A 25514-nucleotide genomic window follows, 5' to 3' on the forward strand; every position below is an offset into this window, starting at 1 on the left:
TCTGATATTTTAGTTTTAACGCCCTGTATATTGATTAAAAAATATCGATTTGTAAAGAGGGTTCTTCAGTATCGAACTGGAATTTATATTTTTGTGAATGTAATAATACTTTTGTTGTGTATATTGGCGGTGCAGCGTACTGAAAAATGCAGTTGGAAGCAATATCGGTCTTATATGCTTATAAATTATGGAGTATATCCATCGATTTTCCCTGTTTGTGCCATCGACTGGTGTGTATCCCCATTAGGTTTTTATTTATTTGTGTATTGTGCATAAAGAGACAATAATAATAGAACAGTCGCAGAAAGACACTTTTTTAAATAAACCCATAAAATACATACAAGGTTGGGCCAATGTGTCGGAACACCTGTGTACAGAGTGACCCATAAGTTTGATTAATAAATACCAATAACAAAAGCATACATAAATACCACCAATAAACATATACAGGGTGGGCCATTAGTGTGAGAAAGTAAAATAACTCCCTTGTTACTCATAATACAGATGAAAGGTTTATATAAAAGTTATACAGAATCAAGAAACTTAAACTACAACATTAATTTTATACATACAGGGTGATGGGTAAAAACGGGACACGTCAAATATTACATTTTTTAAATGGCACACCCTGTATATTTTTAAACGTATGGATTTCTAAGAAAATTCTAAAATTGGCAATATAAACAGTTTACCATTTTAATGCGGGGTTGCCAAGGTATGTAAAAAATTCCTCGAATTTGGAAAGAACATGACCTTGAAGAAGTTGTATTAACTTTCAGCTACTAACACTTGGAACAAAATAATTAGACCGAGTTATAGGTAAATGTAAGACAAAGGCTCCTGTATTAGCTAATATCGATATTTTATACAGGGTATTTTTTATAATACGATCATTTTTAGAAAGTTTAAACTTGATTTTCTAAAAATCTTAAATTTTTCGAATGGAACACCCTGTATTTTATTATTATTATTAAGTGTTAGTAGTTGAAAGTTAATACAACTTCTTCGAAGTTATGTTTTTTCCCAAAATTCGAAGAATTCTCTACGTAACTTGGCAACCGCGCGCTAAAATGTTAAACTTTTTATATTGCCATATATAGAATTTTTTCAGAAATCCATATCTTTAAAAATATACATGGTGTTCTATTTAAAAAATGTAATATTTGGCGTGTCCCGTTTTTACTCATCGCCCTGTGTATTTCAAATTAATTTTGTCCTTTAAGTTTTTTGATTCTGTACAACTTTTATACAAACTTTTTTCTGTATTATGAATAACAAGAGAGTTATTTTACTTTATCATACTAATGGCCCATTATAACACATAAATAACAAAAGTTTTTGTAGCATTTTTTAATGACGTACTTTAATTTCCAACATCTGCCTTATTTTTAGAGATATGGCGTTGTAGGCAGTTTTTTTTTAAATGGACTGCCCTGTTTATTTTAACATTTTTAGAAATACAGATTTTTACCGATTTCAATGATACAGGGTTTAGTGGATTTATTGTTTTTTAAATGTTCAATAAAACAATAAAATAAGGAGTAAAAATTTTATTTCATCGCTATGATATTTCTTGAACGGTCATCCTAATTAGGTCTTCCAACTCTTCTAACGACTGAGGTTTGATCTTGTAGGCAACAGATTTTAAATGACCCCAAAGAAAATATTCTAACGGACTTAAATCTGGCGATCGCGGTGGCTACAGTGACAATAGTACAGTTTAGTCGGCAGTAATTTTCTCGAAAACGGTTAGTTGTATAAAAAAAATGAAGAGCTAAAATTCATCATTTCATTACTGATTAAATGTGAATAAATTTTAAAATTTTTCACGGGAAATAGTTAATAAAATTTAAAAATATGGTGTGCATTTAATTCTTCATCAGCCAATGTCTCGGAAACGGTTGGCTTGAGAAATTTCGACCAAGTATACCTTTTTTGATTAAAATTGACGGGAATAAACGCACTAGTACGAAATGTCAATGTACAGGATAGCACAAAAGTTAGGAACAATTAAATTCAAGCGTACCCTTATAGGTGGCGCCCTCTACAAGCAACGTCAAAACCAATGACGTATTTATATTTAGCATCTTAAAAAACTCCCGATCCCCAAATTTTATGCCAACATTAAAATTTGTTTGGAAATTATTCCTAAAAAATAAAAAATATATAAAAAACTTTAACGTCCTGTATATCGAAAACTAAGCATTTGTGGACCCATGTTTATAGAAAAAAAAAAGTGTTATTACCTCAAAAATACGCTCCAAAATTCTTTGTACTGAATTGTATCACCCTGTATATCCATCAAGCGCCTGCCGCGGTAAATTGTTACAGTAGTTCCGATAACAGAACATTATTGGCTTATTCTTTTCTTGGAATTCTATTAGCAAATATCGTACGGACTGTATAGTACGTACAATATTTGTTGAGGTAGAATTCCAAGAAAACTATCGGAACTGCTGTAAGGATGTACCGCAGCAAGGGCGTGCCTTGAAATTTCCAGTCAATGTTTTTCTGCCTTGGGAGTCGAATGCGGTTAATTCCAAGAAAGTGGCGCAGGGGTCTTCTTGGAATTTTATCTCAGCAAATATCGTAGGGACTGTATCTTTGTTTTGTGGGCTTGTGCTATTACGCAACTAAGCGGCGATCGCCCTGTATAACAAACTGCGTACTGTCGTGTTCATTAAAATTACTAGGCCCGCCTAAGGTACTCACAGACAATGGCATGTCTCCGAGGTGGGGGTTGGCGAAAGCAGTCCAACGTGTGTAGTAAAAAAAGACGGAAAAGTAGTAAGCGGTTATCAATAGGTAATATTTTTGCGGGCGATGACTAGGCGAATTCGACCCCCTACGAGGATTAAAGTGGATGTTTTTATACGTGACAGCTTGGAAAATTTGGTTGCGAATTCATCGATACCTCAGGTGGATACCCGTGGCGATTTTGCTTTTGATTGAGGCGGTGTTGATTTTTTTTAATTTACATCGTCACGTAATCCTGAGTTGGTAAAATAAAACTCAGTAAAGTGGCATATTGTGGCATGAAACAAACTGTACATTAAAAAAAAAACGTGTGTTCTGTTATTAGCTTTTATATTTTTTAAATAATAAATAAACTTTTCAGATAATATGTGCAAAACAACTACCCTACGTACTATAGCCACGACCTACATCGAACTGGGAGGTTATAATAAGAATTTCGTTATTCTAGAATACTCCAGTGGAATTATGATTTCAATAGTAGACATTTTATTACACTTTGTGAAGGGGAAAAGTATGTAGAATCATAGTATTAAAAGAAGTGACGCCAAGTTGGCAAACTGCAAGTAAGTGGCAAATTTAGTCAATTAAATTACCTACATTGTAATGTATCTAAAAGTCATATTTCACCAACATTTTTATCATTAAGGCGATGTTTCGCATTGTTTTAGCTATGATCCTGTCCAAATTTGGTTAGTGCAACTCTCTCGGTTTCGAGAATTAATTAATTAATTAATGTTTTCGGCCACGAAATGGAGATTGGAAATCCAACTGGAAAGCCAATTGGGAATCCAATTGGAAATCTAATTTGGAATCCAATTGGGAATCCAATTGGAAATCCAATTGGTAAAACCAAAGCCCCTCCATATCTTTTAAACCGTTGAAAATATCGAAAAACTAATTCTGGCGTCCCTCTAGCATTTCGTTCGAGGATTCCATCAAACCAAACCGCACCCTTCTAGGTCGAAAAATAAAAATTTTACGGGCTGTTCGCCAATTTCAAAAGTCACGTGACTTAAAACGTGACCTAACCAAGCCCCTCCATGTCTTTTTAACCATTGAAATTATCGAAAAAGTAACTCTGGCGTCCCTCTAGCATTTCGTTCGAGGATTCCAGCAAACCAAACCGCACCCCTTCTAGGTCGAAAAATAAAAACTTTACGAGCTGTTCGCCAGTTTCAAAAGTCACGTGACTTAGAACCAATGAAATTTATGGAAAAGACGGTCAATCCAAAGATCAACCTATATGAACCTGACACCCGACTTTTCAAAATTCAAATTTTTTTTTGAAATTCTTATAGATTTTCGTTTGTAATTGTTTGTAATAACAATATTTTCGTTTGTAGTAGCTCAAGAATAAAGTTATATGGCCTATAAAAAAACCGATCCCCTCAATTTGGCCGCACTTAAATCTGATGGTTGATTCCTATAGAAAATCGTTTGTAGTTGATTGTAGTGAACGAATTTTCGTTTGTAGTGGCAAGGAAAAAAAAATTAGAGCTATTTTATTTGTAATTTCAAGTCTATTTGTGTATATTAACTTCTATACGTCTAATTATGTCTTTAAAATAGTTTGTAGTTGTTTATTTCGTTTGTAGTTCTTCGAAAACTGACGAAAAGTCACTAAACTCCAAGCTCTGGCTTTAAAATCGTTTGTAGTTGTTTGTAGTAGCGTTTATTTCGTTTGGTGTTCTTCGAAAACTGACGAAAAGTTACTAAACTCTAAGCTCTGTTTGCAGTAAAAACGAAAATATTGTTACTACAAACAACTATAAAAGAAAATCTATATGAATTTTGAAAAGTCGGGTTCCCGGTTCACATAGGTCAAAGATCAACATGTATGCCAAACGCTGATTCGATTGATCGCGAAATTGTTGCTCTAACTATTTGTTAATTAATTTCGTTTGTTTCCTTTGCAACTAATTGTTTAATTACTAAACGTTATTTTTAGAAGATAATATCGTAGGTATAGGTTCAATTGCTCCAAAGAAACGTATCGGAATAGAAAAATTTCAAAAAGTTCAAATTAAGTAGCTCTTTACAACCAACAAAGTAGGACGTGAAAAACAGCGTTATAAACAAATTATCCCAGGGTGAGGCAAATGCCGCTCGGAAATTCGCTCTTTTTGCATTAAATAGAACTTATTTTTATGGTAGGTACTTTTAAAAACAGATAAATTTTCTACGCCTCTTTGTTCCCTGTTTGTTTCTTTTATAAAGTTAATTGTTAATTAATTATACGTATGGGACCGGGGTTTTAGTGACAATTAAAGAAAGGGTTAAACTTTTATTTTCAAAAAGTTGTACATTGATGGTTCATGTAATAAAATGTGATGTAAAGTAAGGTGTCGTGTTAACGGGTGTTAGTGGGTAATTTGATTATTGTTTAAATGGTTGAGTAATTATTTTTCGATTTTCTGTCTTTATTAGGCCTTCCGAATACGTGATTAAAATTAATGACATTATGACTGAATCACCCTGTAGGTAATAAGAACGTAAAAGTGTGACAAATAATACTTACTGCGCTAGTCAAAACCAAATCGGTCTCAAATTTTTTTGAAAATTTTCCAAACGAAAAATTTCGATAATTTTGTAGAACTATACAAAAATATTTTTTGTACATTATTACAATTGTGATATTTTTTGCGCAAACTGGGGGATTATAACAACGTAGTAATTGTTTTTCGGAAAAATCCGTCTTTTGTAGGTGGCGAGGCATTATGCTATTTTTAGGCAACGGAATCCTCCGTATCAATCCCGTGATATGTATGAAATACATAAAACACGTAATATTAAACACAGATACGTGAAGGGCCTTTTCAAACCGCCCACCGGGTAAGACCTGAGCAAATAATAACGTCCTATCCTCACTTGTCCCACATACGAAAGACGTTCCGTTCGGGAAAAGTACCAGAAACAATAGGTAATTTATTCCAGTATTTGTAATCGATTTCCCACACATACATTTTCCATTCAGCATGTGCTCTTTTAGCTCCTGATTGTCCGCCCACGCAGGGCTCAAGGAAGTCCTCTACCCTTACAGCGATGCTCAGATCTTTTTTTATCCCTTAATGTTCAATCAGATTTCCATGCTATATTCGACGATAGATATGCTTGCATAAATCTTCTTGGAAGGAATACAATTACAGCTACAATTTGTTTTTTTTTTGACATCAGGAAAGGGAGGAAGCACGTGATTACGTAATTGTTTGATGGATGTGATACATAATTTGCTCAAAAAACCTCGGGATATATTCGTCTTTAAAGATAGACTCGATATCACCAGAAAAGCTATAGTAAAATATTTAGTTACAGATAACAGAGACGTTCTAATTTGACAATTGCCGATTTCTTCAGTATTACTGGGGTTTTTAGAGCTCTTATTACCGTGGTTTATTGTTTACCTCAGTCTTATACGATTTCAAAATGGCCCGGTCAAAATAGACATTTCAAATAACGAAAATTCCGGTAGAGCTAAATTTTGGTGGAGATCTTGGGTACACCATTAGAAATAAAGTGTCAAAAGTCCTCATCGATCCCATGTGTGCTAAAAAAGTTATTCGGGGTCAAAGGTAAAAATTTGAGGTTTTTTGGATTTTTTCGAAAACGGTAAGTTTTATCAAAAAAGTAGCTCTGATAAAAATTATAGATCTTAAAATTATCTACAAAAATTGTCCTTATACTTTTTTTTCTAAGAATCACCATTCCTGAAATATCGTGAATCTAATAGTTGAAGCAGTCACATTCTACATGATATGCACACATTTCCACACCACCTGTGAGGTAGTGTACTGTGGCGCGTTTTTTCAACGTGATTTCCCCGGTAGGCCTACTCCACGAACTGTTATGACGGAATTTTCAGGAACTGCATGATGATTATTGTTATTGGTTATTAATTTTAACTGTAGTTCTGATCTCTTTTGAAATTTTAATCTGATTCATACTCTTCAAAGTTGACTTCAACAGTCATGTCTTCTTCGATTTCTTCTTCTGCTCCTTCTTGCTGGATGTTCATAAATTGTTCAAATAAAGATGAATCACCTGTCTCTTCATCGAAATCGCATGAATCTTCGTCTGTTGTATTCAATTGGACATTTGAGCAAGACTGGCTTTGGCAATTAGTACACGCTGGAGAACACAGTAACCCTACTCTTCTACAGCCACATTTAGCACTACAACCTTTTTGCAAATGCAAAAAATAGTGTTTAGGAGTTTTTTCGGAGCAGGTGGGAGTAAAGTTTGAATCGGTTTCAAAGTATTATCTGTTAATTTCCCACCCGTCTTCTGGATTCAGTTGATTGCCTAGCCATGTCTGAACTTGATAGTATACTCGATACAAGTGTTGATTAGCAGAAGCCGATGTTGGAGGAAGACAAGATAGTTGTACTTTTGAGTGTATTTTCTCAGAATAGTATAGATTATACACATAAGAGACACAAATAGGCATTTCCACTTGTATTAAGTGCCTGACTATGTATATACGTGGCATATATGTGCATATCAAGTAGAACGTGACTCCTTCAACTTTTAGAGTCACGATATCTCAGGAATGGTGATTCTTAGAAAAAAAAGTATAAGGACCATTTTTGTAGATAATTTTAGGATTTATATATTTTTGTGTGGGCACCTTTTTTGATAAAACTTACTATTTTCTAAAAAAATCCAAAAAATCTCAAATTCTGACCTCTGACCCCGAATAACTTTTTTAGCACATGGGATCGATGAGGACTTTTGACATTTTATTTCTAATGGTGTACCCAAGGTCCCCACCAAAATTTAGCTCTGTCTGAATTTTCGTTATTTCACCAATATTTTTATGACTAATTTGACCGGACTACTACGTGTAACTAATAGGCCATACTGTAGTCCTGTGGTACTGGAGTCAAAATAGACCGATTTTAATCCAAGTATGTGTCTAAAAATATTGAAGAAAAACTATTTTTTTTTTTCATCTTTGACCCCCCAGTTATCAATTTTGCACTATGTTGACTCAAAGAGCTTCCCAGTACGCCATGGCCCATTCGTTACAAAACACCCTGTATCAGATGGTTCGGGAACAACCTTTTCAATTGAAAAATTTCGTTGTCGTCGTCGCTTTGAAACTTGACCTTTTCACGCTCATGAAAAATGTATGTGGATGATTCTAATTCATTTTATTGTCCACAATTCCCCACCCTGTATGTCACCCTGTATGTAAACGAAGAACGTTCTGCCGCCTGGCAAAAAAACAAACAGATTTGGAATTAAAACCAGGTCGAAGAATGTTTAAATACCTAGCATTCTATTGTAGCGCGATTTATTCAAATTATTTGGGGTCGATGCAAGGTTCTTAATGCGGCGAAGTGTGTAGGACCACGTTGAAACCACGTGGCTGACGCGACGTCGATGCAAACGGAATCGCCTTGGAGAGATCTCCCGTCCCGACTCGATGTCCCGGTCTCGTCCTGGCCGTCCTAGAAACTGCGTGTGGAGGGCGGTACGTAGATTACTCATCCTTTTATCTCTAGCGCCTGGAGAATGTAAAATTACAGAACGCTATATATATTTACAATATACCTTCCAATTTGTGCTAAAGAAGCAGTTGTAAAATCACGATCAATTACATTAAACTTACACCGTAAATTTGCAATTTAGTGGGAAATAGTCCAGTCACTGCAGCATTTTGGCTACCAATTTTTTCGGATGGAATGGATTGACGTGAAATTTGAACTGTAGCTAGGGAATAGCCCAAGAAACAAAAGTTATATAGTGCCGATGTGTACTTTTACTCTAGGGGTGGATGCCACCCCTCCTGAAGGGTGGGAAAATTTTTATTAAAAATAACCTCACGATTCGAAAGAGGGACGAATTCTAAGCAAAAAATGTTCTATAAGAATTTTTTGTACAGTCAATACTTTTTGAGTTATTTGCGCCTAAACATGTTCGTTTTTAGCCCGAAAATTGCATGTTTTTGAGCCATTTTTCGCGAATGTCTCAAAAACTACAAGTTTTATAAAAAAAATTATCATAAGCAAAAATGAAAGTAATTAAATAGCAAAGAGATTGCTTTTTTATTTTTATAGATGGTATATAACCCGAGTTATGACTCCCAGAAGTTGAAGTCAATTTCGAAGATGGCTATAATCGAAACGTTCAACGTCCTGTAGCGGAAAAATTAAAGGTTTTTCGATGATAACTTATATAACACTTATTAATGTTCTTGAAAAGACCTTTAAATTGAGTGTTAAAAGTCGTTAGCATGAAAACTAATGAAGTTACCATCAAAATAAAATGGTTGTCTTGATTTTTGAGAAAAAAAAATCGGTATTGAAATAATTAATGACTTGACGGAAAAAATTAAACGTATTCCTTCTGCAATTGACTTTATTTATTATTAACAGTAGATTCCGGGAATTTAAACGATTTTAGAAGCCTAAATTTACAAAAATATTTCATTTACTTGAATAAAATTTTTCAATCTTTTAAAAACTCGCTATTTTCAAAATATTTCAAAAACTAACAAAGTTATATAAAAAAAATATAGAATAAGAAATTGTAGATTTTTTCTTACTGAACAATTCGCTTTTTTTTAATTTTTGTAGGACAAAATTAGACAAGAGATAACCGAGAAGCTCAAAACTAAGCTCCAAGACTGCCTTTCGTGAGCCCTTTTAGCTTACAAATCTAAAAAACGAAGGGTTAAAAAAAACTTCAAATCACAGAACTTAAAGTGCTTTAAAATTACAAAAGTTATGGTAAAAAAATTAATCGCATTTTTTTGGTAAAATTTTCGGAGCGGGTAATTTACCATCATCTTTCTGTATTTTGGAGCATTTGTGAACTGATTTGAGTAAGTATTTTAAAAATATTAATAATATTCGATATTAATTTAATAAAAAAAATATTAAGAATAAATTCAATAAAATTAAAAAAAAATTATATCATCATATTCACATATAATTTTTAGGAAATGTTTCTATAAGGAATAGGTTTTTTTATGAAGGGTAGGTCTTCCATAAGGGTTTTTTGGGTGGCTGCAAAGTAGCAATATATCATAGATCATTTGAAAGCCAATAAAATGTTTATAAATCAATATATGCATACAACCAAAAACATCTCAAGCTTTCAATAATATTGTTTTGTTTATTTTATTATAAGGGATGGTTTTTAGTTGCAACTTTGTAATGAGTCGTAAGCTTTCTAATGAATAACAAAAGAAATGCAATACATTGTGAATGCACCAAAAGAATATTTCAAACTGTTAAAAACTTTTTTCTATTTTTTTGGCCATGGAAGGGTAGTTTTTAAGGATTTTTAAGGGTTGAAAAGTAATTAAATTTCATAAATTATATGAAAAAACATAAAAAGAACTTTATCCAACATATTTGAACATGAATTGAATCTTTAAAATACGTAAATCTGCGATTTTCGCATTTTTTTCGTACAAAGGTAGGTTTCACCCCCAAATAAAAAAACACACATCTAGATAGTATAACTTTTGAAGTGGGGGGTCAGATGAGCTTGTATGTAAATTTTCAGGAAAATCCATGCTATCCGAAAAAATTGGGAGCTTTTACCTTATTTTCGCCTTCAGCGACTGGACTATAATCCTCATTAATTTTCAGAATTGCATTTACTATGAAATGGGAATTAAATTCACTTAAATTTTGTATACATTGATCAACTTTATGTCTTAGTTTATCTGTTTTCACTATTTCCTTATAAACCTCGTTTTTTAAGTAACTCCACAGAAAACTGTCTAAAGGTGTAAGGTCTAGGTTATTTGAAGGCCATTATCAAACCTATTATTTAAATAATTTCGAACTGCTCTGGTTCTATGCACAGGCGCAGGCAAGGAGTGAGAAATTGAAAAGTTACTTCAAAGAACAGGCACCTGGTCTTGAATTGCAAGAATAAAAACCAATTTCTGGGTACAACCACCCTTTCTGAAGGAATTTATGTTTGTTCTCTAATTGTCTGTTCCCAATTGACATTAATGTTGTGTCTACCATGAAGAGGTTTGAATTGGTCTTCTGTTCTACTGAATTGACTATTAAGGAATGTTCTTATGTCAATAAGTGTAGAGGTATGCAATTTTTATAGCTGTTTTACATTGACAATTTATTGATGAATAAATTGACGAAGTTCTTCATGAATTAATTCACGAATTTATTGGTAAACAGTGTGGTTTTACACTGCTACAGACTTTGTCAAGTTTTTTGACGCATCTACCAACGAATCAAAGAAGCAAATAAATTTCAAAAATGTCACCTTTCCACGACGGAAATATTATGGAAATAGAATCTTAAGGATTTTATCTGTTTGATGCACAATTCCTGCAGGTCTGTCATTCCTCTGCTTCCTTCTTTTCAATTCAGTGTTATTCTTTGTTTATATTAGTTGGAGTGTAGTTTTCAGTTTTTTGTTTTTCCTATTTTTATTATTATTATTGTATTAATAATACGAACTTTTATTTCATAAATTAATTTAAAGAATGACTTTTTTTAGAGTACTTAGAAAACATCCTGTATAAATTTCGAAAAATATTAGAGATTTTTTTTGTGTCAAAATAGGGTATACCTGAACACCCCGTATATCGCGAATAGGAATCGCGTCTGGCCCGTCATCCCCTGTTCCTATCCTCCGGCCCGCGGCAGCACTAAAACCCATCGTCTGCGGGCGACTGACGGCTGTGCGGATCGATGGCGTCGGCTCCAACCTGACGGCTCGCACTGGAGAAGTCTCAGCGTCCCGACGCCCGGCCAGGCCTGCCGTCACGTTAACAGGCCTCTCGAAAAACTGATAGCATCGCCGCGTTGTCTAAGAACCGTGCGGCAGACGACGACGTCGACGACGGGATCCCGCGTCAAGGACGCGTCGAGAGGTACTTCGCGGTCCTACAGGGGGCCGCGGCGACGGCGGGCGCGCGTGCACCGTCAAAAGGAAGGTGTGAAGGTGCCCAGGATGGAGTGGGTCGTCGCCGGTTGATCGAGATGTTACCGGGAACGTGGCAGATGCGGTTGCATCCATTTTGGATAGTCGGAAATTAATTACGGACTTTTTGAAGTCTTATTCACGACTGTTCACCATCGTTAATAATTCTGAAATCAATTTTGATAATAGAAAATTGATATTCCAACGACTCTGCATCGTTAGCAAATAAATTACGGACATTTTGTCTTCTTCACGACTGGGTGTCGTATAGGATGTCGTCAAAACTGTCTAACACAAGGGTTAATACATAGCTTCATAAATGATTACAAGCCACGTGACCACACTGAAAAAAGAGTATTTGGATCAAATGAGCAGATACTTTGAAATGGAATTATTTGGTGTAAATGTAAATTTTATTCTATTCAAATGTATATACTTTCGTCAAACTGTGTGAAATATTTGCTGTAATCTATAATTTTGCTTAGAATTTATATTTGTAAATACAGGGTGGTTCCGAGGTAATGGGCCAAAGTTGATAGTTAAAGAGATACAGGGTGTTAATGTAAAATATTATTTCAGTTTTTTTTTAATTTATTCCTTAACAAATGCAAATATCCTCACAAAATTTTGGGAGGAATTGAAATATGTTCACATTTTGGTTTCAGTTCATAGAGGGCGCTAGCTGCAGTAGATTGAATGTATTAAAAACGACATAACTTTTTTGTACTTTAAGGTATCTCATCTTTGGTATCAAATTCTTGTTTTCCAACTTTTTTAACACAAAAATGGTATACTTTATGAAAGTAGCTATCTCGCACTGATTTCGAGATATTTGACTTTGAAACTTCCAATGCTGTTGCATTAAATTACAATTAAGTACCTACAGGTATTATTAATTTACCGGTAAAGTTTCTTAAGTAGGATTTGGACGAAAATAAAATAATTGACGTTTTCCACTTGTCTTATTGCTGTCATTTATATGCTAATTTCTATTAAGTATTATTCGTACCTAATTAAAATTATATCTTAGCTCACAATTTAAATTGTATACTCGTATACATAAATATGGGATATAATGTCGAGATTTTCGTTTTTGGAGTTATATGAAATTGTCTATGGAGAAACTATAAACACCTGAGAAGAACTTTAGCGGCAAGTTTTAAATGCTGTAATGTCATTTCGTTAAGGATTTATACTTTAAAATAAGACAATCTTTTAATAACCGCGCTGATAAATGTATTGAAATTAGAATTTTGAGCAATTATTGTCAAAGGGGCATATGTTCACTATTTTACTGTTCTTTACAATTTTTAATTCTAAAAAACCCTTGTTTTTGACATTTCTAAATTATTTTAATTCTTTCAACTACTAGCATTGGAATTTGCAAAGCCAAATATCTCGGAAAGGGTACGAGACAGCTACTTTCATAAAGTATCCCGTTTTTGTGTAAAAAAAAGTTGGAAAATATACCAAAGATGAGATATCTTAAAGTACAAAAAAGTTATGTCGTTTTCAACACATTCAATCTACGGTAGTTGGCGCCCTCTATGAAGTGTAACCAAAATGTGAACAAATTTCAATTCCTCTACCCAAAAAACTCCAAACCCCAAAATTTTGTATAGATATTTGCATTTATTAAGAAATAAATGAAAAGAAACTAAAATAATATTTTACATTTAGCACCCTGTCTCTTTAACTATCAACTTTTGGACTAAGGTAGGTTCGGCTAAATCGCAATATTTCTGCTTCGGGAATCTACCCATGAATTTTGGCCTATTACCTCGGGACCACCCTGTATATATAATTTAATTCAGATATTTTATAGTTGAAATTTATTATCTGGGACTTTAGCTAAAATATCTCTTACTAGTCGAGGAAATAAAGCACTGAACCTCCGAAATTTTCATTCTTCGGTTCTTAAAAAAAAATGTATCAACTTTGTATTATGTTTTTCGGCCAAATTGCATTTGTGCAGTCCAAAATGCATCCAGAAAAATGCATTTTTTAAAGTCGCTTAGAAAAAATTCATAACTCGGTTAATAATGCCTGGAATGGACTCAAATCAGGGTTCTGGGGGTTTTCGAGGTCGCTGATCCCGAATATGACCTTCAAATTGGTCCATCGACGACCTGGAGCTTAGGATTGATGATGAACGTCATCTCCGAGGCTTCTCCTGAATTCCACTCTTAAATGTAACGAGACTTGACACCCGGGGGTTTTTCGGGTCGCTGATTCCTAATCTGGCGTAGGCGAGCCCCCCTCCCCGGACCTTGAAATCGGCGTCATCGTCGGAAAAATAAATAAACAGTGAATTATCAATATATTTGAGACTGCCGTTAATACTGCAATAACTTGTTTGGAATTGTTGATCTCATTTAAAGTATGAAAGATGAAGATAGAGGGAATAACTTGAATGAATGTCGCAATGTATGCAAGTGTTGTTTCAAAAACAAATCAAAATCTAATCAACTATTAACTTTAATTTGAAAATATTCTACTAAATATCATTTTCATCATCAACTGACGTATAGGGCTCGGTCTGGGGGCCAAAGTCGTGCATGCGTCATATCATAAGATGATTTCGAGAAGAGCGCCCCGAAAAATCCCCTGATGCGATTTTCGGCTCGTTTACGCGAATTTTACAGGAAAACTCCCGAAGATGACGTCCATGTCCAGGTTCCTTAATTGTTACAATCTACAACTTCGTGTCGCCTTACATCTGCATATACAAACGTGTACCAATATTGTCGGTACGCCTTGCGTTTAGCAGTCTATTAATAAACTGGTTGTAATTAATATTTCTTGATTTGCCGATATAAATATAAGTCAAATAAATCGTAAATACATGAAAACGGCGTGCCATGGTGAAATTCAAATTAGTGATTATTCGCCGCATATGTCCGTATAGACCTGTATGTCATGTATAATTTTCACACCTTGTTGTCATATCCGCTAATTAACAATTTATTTATCGACACTTGTAATTCATACACAATACAGCGTTCATTCTTTCTGTTGCCGAGGCTGGGATTTGTTTCGCTGTGACGGTATCTAATGCTGTTTGTACACAGACATACAATGGGAAAAACTCGTAAAACAGTGAGACGTTTCGAATTTATTCCGTCCTCTTCAGGTTAATTACCGTCTTGCCCTAAATGAAACACTTTGTATATATGTATGTTATTACAATGTTTGTCCATTTTAGCTTAAATTTGTATATTTTAAACAAAGCTAGCTCAGAATTTATTATTTTTGTAAATAATATGTAATCAAATTTAAGACTAATGACTATTACAAATAAACTAATTTAATATTCTTCAGACTAAAATATGTTAAATAAGTAAAATTCGGTGTTGCATGGTAATTACAAATTATTATACTTTTATGCTTATGCCGTCAACAAATACGTTAGTACTGTTCTTATTTTAATGGACTGATAAGTATTTTTCAAGGTTAGATATGCTTCCTATACAGGGTGTTCCAGATAGACCTTCAATTAGACGTTTCTGGAAAACTACGCGTACTGGAATTCTGAAAATTTATGTACGGGGGTTTCTCCTAATGTTCTATCGATTGAAAATATTGGCGTCGTCGTGGAACTTCCGGTTCTACCGGAGGTAGACGTAAACTCGCTTATTTAAAATGGAATGTACTATTTTTTATTTAATTTTTGGATTCTACATTGAATTTTAAGGTAAGTTCCATAACCATACTTTATCCTTAAACTCAATCGTTTTTGAAATATTTTGACTTTTTCAAAATTTTTGAAAAAACATACTTACACTTAATCGGTTCTATCTCCTCCAATTTTTAAGATAGGAAGCTGACATTTTAGATGGTCAATACCAAAACGTGTCCAAATATCTGGAATATTCGAAAGTTGGTGCATGTTACACAGGGCGTCTAAAAAACACGGACCAATTGTGTCAAATTGAAAGTTTAATAACTCGCTTTTTTAAATAGAACACCCTGTGTTTTATAATGCCACCTACATAAATTCTCAGAATTCCAGTACGCGTAGTTTTCCACAAACGTCTAATTGAAGGTCTATCTGAAACACCCTGTATAAAACTAAATCAAGAGTCGGGATATCAGGTGGCAAACAATAATTTTTTATAAATGGATGCACTATTTTAAGGGTTTAACTTTTGTTATTAAAAAAAACTTTCTTTACATATACCGGGAGTCCTATTAGATTATTTCAGAACCTACTTCGATTTCAATTTTGAAAATTAGCACACTAATGTTTTTGGGTGTGCTCTCTTCAAATGTAATAATTTTGTTCCTGTAAGTTGACATCAACTTTGTTATTTTAAATGGGACGCCCTATATATTATTGCATTTTCGGATTCTACGTGAAAAAGGGTCAGTTTATTAAATATTCCCTATACGTAGGAGTTAGAGATTTTGAGATATTAATCTTTAAAGAACAAATTTGACAGATGCAAGGGTCCGCGGAGATGCTAGTAACTCTTTTCAGGAGCGTGATATCAAGTGGATTTTTGGTACCTGTATAGTACATAGGTAACACTAAATTATGGTATACCAACAAATTAAAACATTTAATATTTGGAGTTTTATTTTTGCTGTTTCATTTTGATAACTTCAAACAGCTATAACTTTGTTAACTTAAATGGAACACCCTCGTATTTTTTTACTCTGTCATATGCAGATTCAAATTTCCTTTCAAGCCATATAAGCATTGTTATAGCTGCCGTTACTACTTTTAGAGATATTTGCAATTTTCTATTTTTTTAGACACTTTTTTTCTTCTAAATAACTTGACATTTGTCAAGTTAGTTGTCAAATTATTGTTATATCTGAATAGTTTTTGCCGAAAATTTAAATAAAACTGCCTGGGGATCGTTTAAATTATACTAATGAGAGTAAAATTTTTTCTTTAAAAATTAATATCTCAAATTCCATAACGCCTAGCTATAAGGAATATTTAATAAAGTGACCCTCAAATTTCACGTAGAATCCGAAAAGGCAATAATATATAGGGTGTCCCATTTAAAATAAAAAAGTTGACGTCAACTTCCGGTATAACAGGAAGTGTTACAGGAACAAAATTATTACATCCACAAAACCCTGTGTGTCAATTTTCAAAATTGAAATGGAAGTAGATTTTGAACTGGTCTAATAGGACACTCACTGTGTGCCACTCGGTATATCTGTTATTTCAAAGATACTATCCTTTTAGAAAGTTTTAGGTTATCGAAGTATTTATTAGTGAAGGAAATTAAAGAAAAATATGTTTACCAATGAATTATTAGCAAAGTTTCGTTCTAATTTGAAAGTCTGAAAAAAACATATTAATAGTCTTTTAGATGAATGTCCAAAATAAACTTATTTCCATAAAAAAAATGTTATAACGCGCATCTCCTGATATAGAAACATAGACTATATACTTTTACAAGATAAAATAGGTTTTGAGGCGATTAATTTAGACACCCTGTATATGCAAACTTATTTCCATAAAAAAATGCTATAACGCACATCTGCTTACATAGAAAAACATAGACAGTCAACTCTATACTTTTTCAAAGTAAAATAGGCTTTGAGGCGATTAATTTAGACACCCTGTATATGCATTTCTTTACTTTTCACACCTAAATATTTGCACAGTTTCACCGTCACAATTGTGCGATATAACTGCTGATTACCGACACGACATATTAGTAAATTTTAATTATGTTTATTTTTACTAATAAAAATAAACACTGTGGCTTGTGAAAGTCAAATAATGAAAAAAAAAAAAAAATTGTCGATTTACTGACGGCATTATTTAAAATTCATATAATTAATTTTAATTTGTTTAATAGCGCGTCAGTATCTGCAACAGCGTGGCAGCATTTCTTCCTCGAGCTGTTCCCAGGATTACTTCTGGACTGATGTCATTCGTTTGAGCTATTATTCATTGTTTTTACGTCTGTAAGAGATAAAAGTGGAGTTCCCTAGAATTGTTTATTGATTCGCTGTTAATTAAGTTGTGTCATAATGTTATTTTTATTACAAGCCCATCTAGTAACACCCTGTAAAATATTTACAAACCGTATTGGACATTTACGTGCAATATTGCTAATTTTTGCCGCTTTGTAAGTATTTGCCTTTACATTATAAATTTATTCCACTTAACATTTCGCATCCATTATTATATTAATATTTAAATGTACGGCGCGTCGATATGATCAAATCGACATTTTTCTAAATTAAAAACATTTTAGACGGTTTACACATTTGCACATAAAAGCACAACATGAATAGATGTTGATATAGAATTCCAAGAGACCCCAGCGTCGCTTTCTTAGAATTAACCGCACTCGACACCAGAGGTAGAAAGACATTGGCGGAAAATTTCAAGGCACGCCCTGCTGCGGTAAATTGTTACAGTAGTTTCGATAACGGAACTTTATTGGCTTATTCTTTTCTTCAAATTCTATCTCAACAAATATCGTGTTGCATTTCATAACAAACAAGAAAAAAATAATATATGTCGATGAAAATTTTGTTCCGTGTTATAGTTTTCGTTAAAAAAAATCTGTTTTGCTTCTATTTTCTAAGCTATTTGACAAAATCAAATCAAATTTGGCACAGAATATTATCAGGTTGTGAATATGGGGATCATATATGACATAATTGAGGAACGGAGATCAGGGGTATCGTCATCTTTTTTTCTTTTAGGGCAGTGTTTCTACGCCACTGAAACTTTCGCAAAAATAGTAGTATAGATAGTATTTTCAGAAAGAACCGGAAATTACTTAGAAAAAGGATTTGCAATTTTTTCGAAAATGCTACTGCTGCCCTTTCAAATGCTATTTTGTGAGAATTTCAGTGGCGTAGAAGTACTTCTGAAAAATAACATTTTAGTCCACTTCTAAACTTTTACTAAATTTGAAATTGCAAAATACTCTTTAAATCGCACTGTAAGTAATCGTTTGTTTTTGTTACTAATTCCGCGGAATTAAAAGCAGATGCCTAGCGATTAAAAGTGACGCTTTACTACGGATTAAAACTGCACTTTTAAATTCGCAATGTGCATAGAAAATGATTAATATCTTTTAAACTATCGATTGCAATGGTGTAGAGTATTGTGGATATTATAGCATATTACCTTCAGTTTAGATTGTTTATTGCGTACTTGAATATGAAATTTGAAAACATTTTGAAGTAAAGTGCCGTTTTAAAGTTAATTTCGGGGAGTAAAATAATAGTCAACTCGCGTGGAAATAAAAGTAAGTCCATAGGGATGAAGAGTGGCATTTTACAAGAGATTAAAATTATACTCGGCACTTTCCCACAGATTAAAATCTGCACTTTAAATTCTCGGTGTACATGGAAATGATTAGTGGATTTAAAGTGTTTCCGAAAAATTTAAAATTTGTAAACATTTTGAAGCAAAGTGAAACTTTTAATTAGCATGGAATTGAAATTAGATCTCTAGGGATTAAAGGTGGCACTTTGTTAGTGATTAAAACTGCACTTTTAAATTGATGATGTGCATAGAAGATTAATATCTCTTAAACTATCAGTTGCAGCGGTTTAAAGTATTGTAAAGGAAATTCGCTACATAAAATCTTTTTGGAATAAGTGATGTTTTAATGCCTAATTCAGAAAGTGACACTTTTAATTCGTATATAATTAAAAATTGATCCCTAGGGATCAAAAGTGGCACTTTATTAGAGATTAAAACTGCACTTTTAAATTCAAGATATGCATAAAAACCATTGATATATTTTAAAATATCGGTTGCGGTGGTTTAAAGTATTGTAAAGGGTATTATCTTTAGCTCGTTTATGGTGTAAAGCGCTATTTTAATGCCTAACATCAAGGTGTAAAGTGACATTTTAATTTGCGTGGAATTAAAAGTAAGTCTCTAGCGATTAAAAATTGTACTTTATTAGATATTTGTATCAGTGTAAAGGGCATCCTTTTTAGTTTAGATTAGATTGTTTATTGAGTTCCAGAAAAACTTGAGATTTGGAAAACTTTTGACTAAGTGCTGTTTTAATACTAATTATAAGTGCGGTTTTAATACATGGACTAAGCGCTGTTTTAATACCTAATTTTAGGGAATAAAGTGACATTTTATAAATGCGTTTTGTGACATTACCAGGGTAATTTGACAGCTGTCATATATATTTTATATCTAAATATAATATCATTTTAACTGATAACAAACAAGCGCTTTAATCCTATTGTATATACAAGTATAAGTGAGATATAAAAAAGTACTACTAGTATTGCTACTAGCTGTTTATTAGATATTGCTGATGTAATTCAATGCTGGTCGGGGCAGTAGTCCGCAGGGTAGTTGTTTCACTTTAAAACTGGCGAAATGTTGAGGCTTTCTATGATTTTTGTTACTAAATGAATATTTATGATTTATGTGTCTTTATAACAGAGCAAGAGCTAACATTTGACTCTCGTCGAAGTTTCGGCTTAGCATGAAGCCATCTTCAGCGCGAAGCTCGCCGAGAAAATGCATTGGAGGTCGCCGATTTCAAAAAGACTCGCTTTAAATTTGCAATCCGTACACCTCAAATGATTGCTTAGATTCCTGAGCGGACAACGTCGTCCATAGCAGTCTAGATCCCGATTATTTATCGCGTTAGATTTTATTCAGGCCGGCCGCGAAAAAAAAATTAATTAACGCCGCGGACGCATTTCAATACGTTCAATTCGTTTTCAGGGTTAATGTCTGGCCGCGTCTGATGCTTTGGCGAATAATGTAATAATCGTTTATTGGCCGCCATAAAAATATAGTTAAAATTTTTAGACTGCCGCCCGACCGATTATATTCCGAATATATCCAGATAGATATTTATAGTGTGCATTGATTTTGTTCCTCGTTAATAACTGTAATTTTCTATTGGCCCGTCTGCGGTGCAGCGGCGTGCCGAATACGGACGATAATTGATGAATATATAAAAAAAATAAAACATTGTATTTAGTATCAGGAAAGGACCCAAAAAAATAATCAAATATAGATTGTGAATTGTTAAATAGTGAGAGATGCAGTTTTTCGCACTATTTTTCATTTTTTTTTTACTATTTGAGACGAATGTCACAGCGTTCTTTGATGTATTCTTAAAGGCACCAGATTTTAATTTTAACAGAAAAGAAAAACGATATTTTTTTTATCTATAAAAAAGTAGGTCCCATGCAATTATTTTTTTGTCTTTGTGTGGCATTAATATAAAAAATATGTATCAAAGTTGGTGCTGGAATCTTGCCCTGAGAGGTTAGACTACTTTTGCATACCTGGACTTCCGGTCACGAAGAACATTATATGATTTGAAAAAAATGTTTTGAATTTCTTTGAATTCTTTGCAATAAAGTAAAAATGTGAGAGCTAATAATAAAACATATTTTTTTATTTTTATTTCCGCAAGATCCTCTTAACAGTACACGCCACTGGTGACTTCAAATTATACTTAACATACATAAAATTTGGCCATTGGGTTCACCAGACGAATATTTCAACTGTCTGATAATATAATCTTCAAAAAATTGTTTGCAGAATTCAGGTTCAAATTATTATTTGCCATAGATAAAGATTCCTTTGAAATTCTCGGACATATTATGTATATGCAAAATACCACATATTTATAGAAATCAGGAGAATGATTAATATTAAAAAATTGTAACTTAAATAATATATTTAGTATTTTATATTTATTTGGATTCTGTAGTTCTAGATTAAATTAGTTTTACTGCTAAGTATTAGCAACAAATTTATGAAATAACAGTTTTCTCCAGAGATTCAAAATTGCGTTTTTTTATAATAAAATTCTCATAATTTATTTCTTTCTTTTAACTTTATACTTCTTTTATCCATTTTTTTGAGAAAGTAACCAGGTCTTGATAAGAGCAAAAAAAAATATTGTGAAAATTTATACACTATTCAAATATATGTAGATATAAGTTAACCGGTCTCCTTTGATATTTTTTGTAATTGTAAAACTAAAATCGATTGTCACTCGAGGACACTAATATAAATTTGAATTTTAATGCACCACTAATAAGAATTTTTCCCGATCTCCTAAAAAATGTACGGGAAATTGAAGAAAAAAATGAAAGTATGGAACATGGAAATCAATTTTAATTCTGAAGAAGTTTTCCTAATACAATTTTTTTGTATAAAAAGACATTTTACCAGCACAAAAAATATTCTTTTTGCTCCTGACAAGGCTTACATAATTTTTCGGATTTTTTTTAACCAAGCTGAATCTTTCCTCAAAATGTCAGATTTCTGCGCAAAAATGTTTTCTCATTGACACATACGGTTAAGAAGACATATGAACACCCTGTACATGTTATTTATCTGTTATAGTGTATCATTGAATTTTAAAAATAAAGTCAACTGCTATATATATATGACAGAAGCAAAATTTTAACAATTACGACCTTTTTTTATATAATGAAAAATGAAAAAATATCCCACCTTCCCAAATGATGGACTACTTATAAGTTTTTAATAGGGGACACATTATATATGTTGACTTACCTTAAAACTACATTTTTCTACATTTGAACAGAAGTAGAATTTTTAATACAAATGACTGTCCCACAAAATGAAAAAATAAAAAGTTGTTTATTATGTATTTTTTACTGACCCTCTAAATTTTAATGTTACATTTTTCTTTAATATCTTTATAAAATAGATAACGTGTAATTTGTGGCATCTATAATAAATGCAACTATTTAGTTATTTCTACATTTCGAATATGCGATGTTTTTTTTTCTTAATTATTATATACAAGGTGGTCACGTGAAAAATGCGCCGTTATTGTTTCCGATACCAAAATATAAGAATTAAAGTTATAAGGATTTTTTAAAATTTTCCGACACGACATTTTTTGACAGACGTCACATGTTCGGGATATAGACCCAACTAAGGTTCTTTTAAATGGAACACCCTGTAGATCGTTACCATTTGCAAGACAGTTAAAAGAACTTTTCAGAAATATGTTGTGTCGTACTTATCTTTAACGGTTTTCGAGATATTACGTATTTTAATAAAATTTCACTTAGTAGCCATGGAAGAAGAATGCTGTTATTCTGTCAGCTAATGATTAACTTCGTACAATGTTTGCAGAAGTAGAAAAGTGCGATGGAGCGACAGTTTATTTAAAATTTCAGGCAGAAATTTTTATTTATTCGTATTAATCAAAACTTTCCTTCAGTACATACTTTTTGGTATTTGAATATCAAATGGAAGACAACAAAATGTTTGAAAAATTAAAAAACTAGTAACAATATTATGCAAATATGGCGAAATGAAAAATAAAAGTGTTCGTTTGTTAAAAACTGTGTTCCTTATTGAAAACGTTTAGTTTATTTAATATTTTATAAATTTTTCCTGTATCTACAAAAAAATTATTAATTTTTGAGAAATTACCACGTTGTATGGCTTTGGCGGCCTTTTCAGCGGTTTAAAGATGTTTAATTAAATAATAAGTTAGGGTTATATCACGGAAATTATAAATTTAGTGGAAATGTGGCACGTGTGTCAAAAAATTCCCTACAACTTTTAATCTTACTTTTATTTTCGTGTCTCGAGCTATGAGGAAGAAAAAGAGGGTCAATTTTCGCGTGACCACCATTACAAAATTAGGTGATGATTTTTGGGAAGTTTTTCCGAGCACTGGTTCATAGAATTTAGATATACGTTTCTATTTAAGTTAAAAATTACAATTTTTTAAAAATTGGCGTTGTCACTTACCTTCTTCCGCGAAGGAGATGATCTCGGACGTCCTGCCGTAAAAGTCGTCAACGTCTACAGTCTCCATGGTACTACTCTTAGCGCTAGTGGTAGAAAAATTCTCTTCGCTATCGAAATTCCTTAAAAAATCACTATTCTCGTCCTCCGCCCTGTACAGGGTTTCCCAAACGATTTCTTTTGGAAGACTATGTGTCACGTTTGGCTTCTGCCTCAGCCCCAGCTTGGACAGGATCTGCTTCTTGATCGCCTCCAACCTGAGCTTGTCCGTCTCGGACTTCTCCCTGTCCCTGTCGTTCTTGTAGAGGCAGTTCGGACAGCTCAATACCGGGTTCTTGGAGCTGTCCTCTATCTGGGTTTTTTCCATTTGGGACCCGGACTCCTCGTTCACCTTTATGTGGTGGTGTCTCACCCTCTCGCCGTTCACCAGGGTGCAGGAGATCGTGCTGCAGAGGAGGTACAGGCACGAGAGCGCCGCCGTCCAGTGCGACTTCCTGTTGTAGTAGTTTTTGAAAACAGCCATCTTAGAGTTTATTTTAATTTTTAATTTTTGGACGGGTCGAAGAATTCCTAAATTCCCAAAGTTAAATTTCCTATTACCTCGAATAATTTCTATATTTTCTATCTACTGATTCGCACTCCGTTCTACCTTCGAGCATGTTGCCCCCTTCCTTACCGCAGGTTGCAGACGAAGGTTTCCACTAGCGCTCTGCCCACGGGAAGGTTTTTTCGACGCTGGGTCCTGTCGCTGCACATCTTCACCGACGCCTAGCGCGAATACGACTGGAGGAAAATCCTCTATCGGTCGAACCACATAGATTTTTTTTTACCACAAAGTCATCTCACTGTTAACGGAAATGATCGGGGTAGACTTGCTAAGGCTAACGATATCTCTACAGATTATCACCGTCCCGTGCGGGGCAATTAATCGGGCAAATTCGAAAAGTCGTGTGTGTGTGTATGTGTGTACGTGTGTATGTGCGCTGGTCTATCACTCAAAACTTGCCGTCCTATCTAGCGGGCCGGCGCGCGACTCGCGATTGTTACCAATGCGGCGTGCGGATGGCAACTGACTACCATGCTTCCATGGCCTGCTAGAGTCCGTTGTCAACTTTGTAGTAGCTTGTACTATATCAGTTGATCCGTTAATGGGGCATTTTTGGTTTTCGATTTGGCGAGGCGACGGCGGCGGCGGCGGCGGCCTGCATTTCCAGTGCCCACTTTTCCGGAATTGGTTTCGTTTAATTAGCGCGTCGATTCGTGCGCCGCCCGCTGCTTCGCCGTATGAACGAAAATAATAATAATAATCTAGAAAGGACAGAAATACTCAAAAACTATGGGTTTTATTTTCACGATTCCAGATCAGGTCATAGGCACAAATGCTTATAAAAAACATATTTTTTCGAATTTTATTGATAATATGCTATTTTACTAAATTCAAAATCGTTTACGAAATTCGCACTTTACTACATGAAATGTCATTTTACTATACAGAGTGTTTCAGAAAGACCTCCCGTAAATTCAGGGGGTGATAGTACGACAAAAAATAAGAATTTTTTGTCTTATGAACTATATGTCTATCTCCTCTTGTTTTCGAGATACCGAGCGACAAAATAAAATTTTTTAAATACCTAGAATTTTTACGAAAATTTCCAAACTGTGCGAAACATTTTTATGAAATTTGGTATTCCGGGGTTTTTAAGGACGCCAAATACGCTCGTCTAATTATTTTTTGTATATTTTATAGAGGACGCTAGTTATGCTACATTCGTATTACATTTTAAGTTCTAATTTTTTTGAGGTTAGGTTTTTGTAATTAGTCATTACTAACTACAGTCATTAATAATCATTAAAATTTTGATATAAAGTTAATTAGAGTTTAAAATATTACTGAGAATGTATGCGTAGACATGAGACATCCATCAATAAGTTTTGACGTAAGCCTACTTTGAGAAAAGGCACTTATTTTCTTCACCGTAATATTGTAAGAGTTCAATTAAAATCTTTTTTCTCGAAAACCGTCCACATTAGGAAGTTCTAACAAGGGTATATTATTTTTAGAAAATAAAATTGTACATTAGAAATTGGAGCCCGAATGATAAAAACCTAACCTTAAAAAAAT

At 33.5% G+C, this 25514-nt stretch overlaps 1 protein-coding gene across 1 annotated transcript in view; it reads right to left on the reverse strand.

Annotated features, from left to right (window-relative positions):
- LOC108906568 (inhibin beta chain) overlaps positions 1 to 23915 on the reverse strand; it is a 110855-nt gene extending 86940 nt beyond the window's left edge. The window contains exon 1 of the mRNA XM_018709867.1: positions 23396 to 23915. Within this exon, the coding sequence (XP_018565383.1) occupies positions 23396 to 23915 (520 nt within the window). The remainder of the gene's footprint in view (positions 1 to 23395) is intronic.
- Between the last annotated feature and the right edge of the window lie 1599 nt (positions 23916 to 25514).

This window comes from Anoplophora glabripennis, unplaced genomic scaffold (genome assembly GCF_000390285.2).
Source record: "Anoplophora glabripennis isolate ALB-LARVAE unplaced genomic scaffold, Agla_2.0 scaffold108, whole genome shotgun sequence".
Taxonomy (NCBI): Eukaryota; Metazoa; Arthropoda; class Insecta; order Coleoptera; family Cerambycidae; genus Anoplophora; species Anoplophora glabripennis.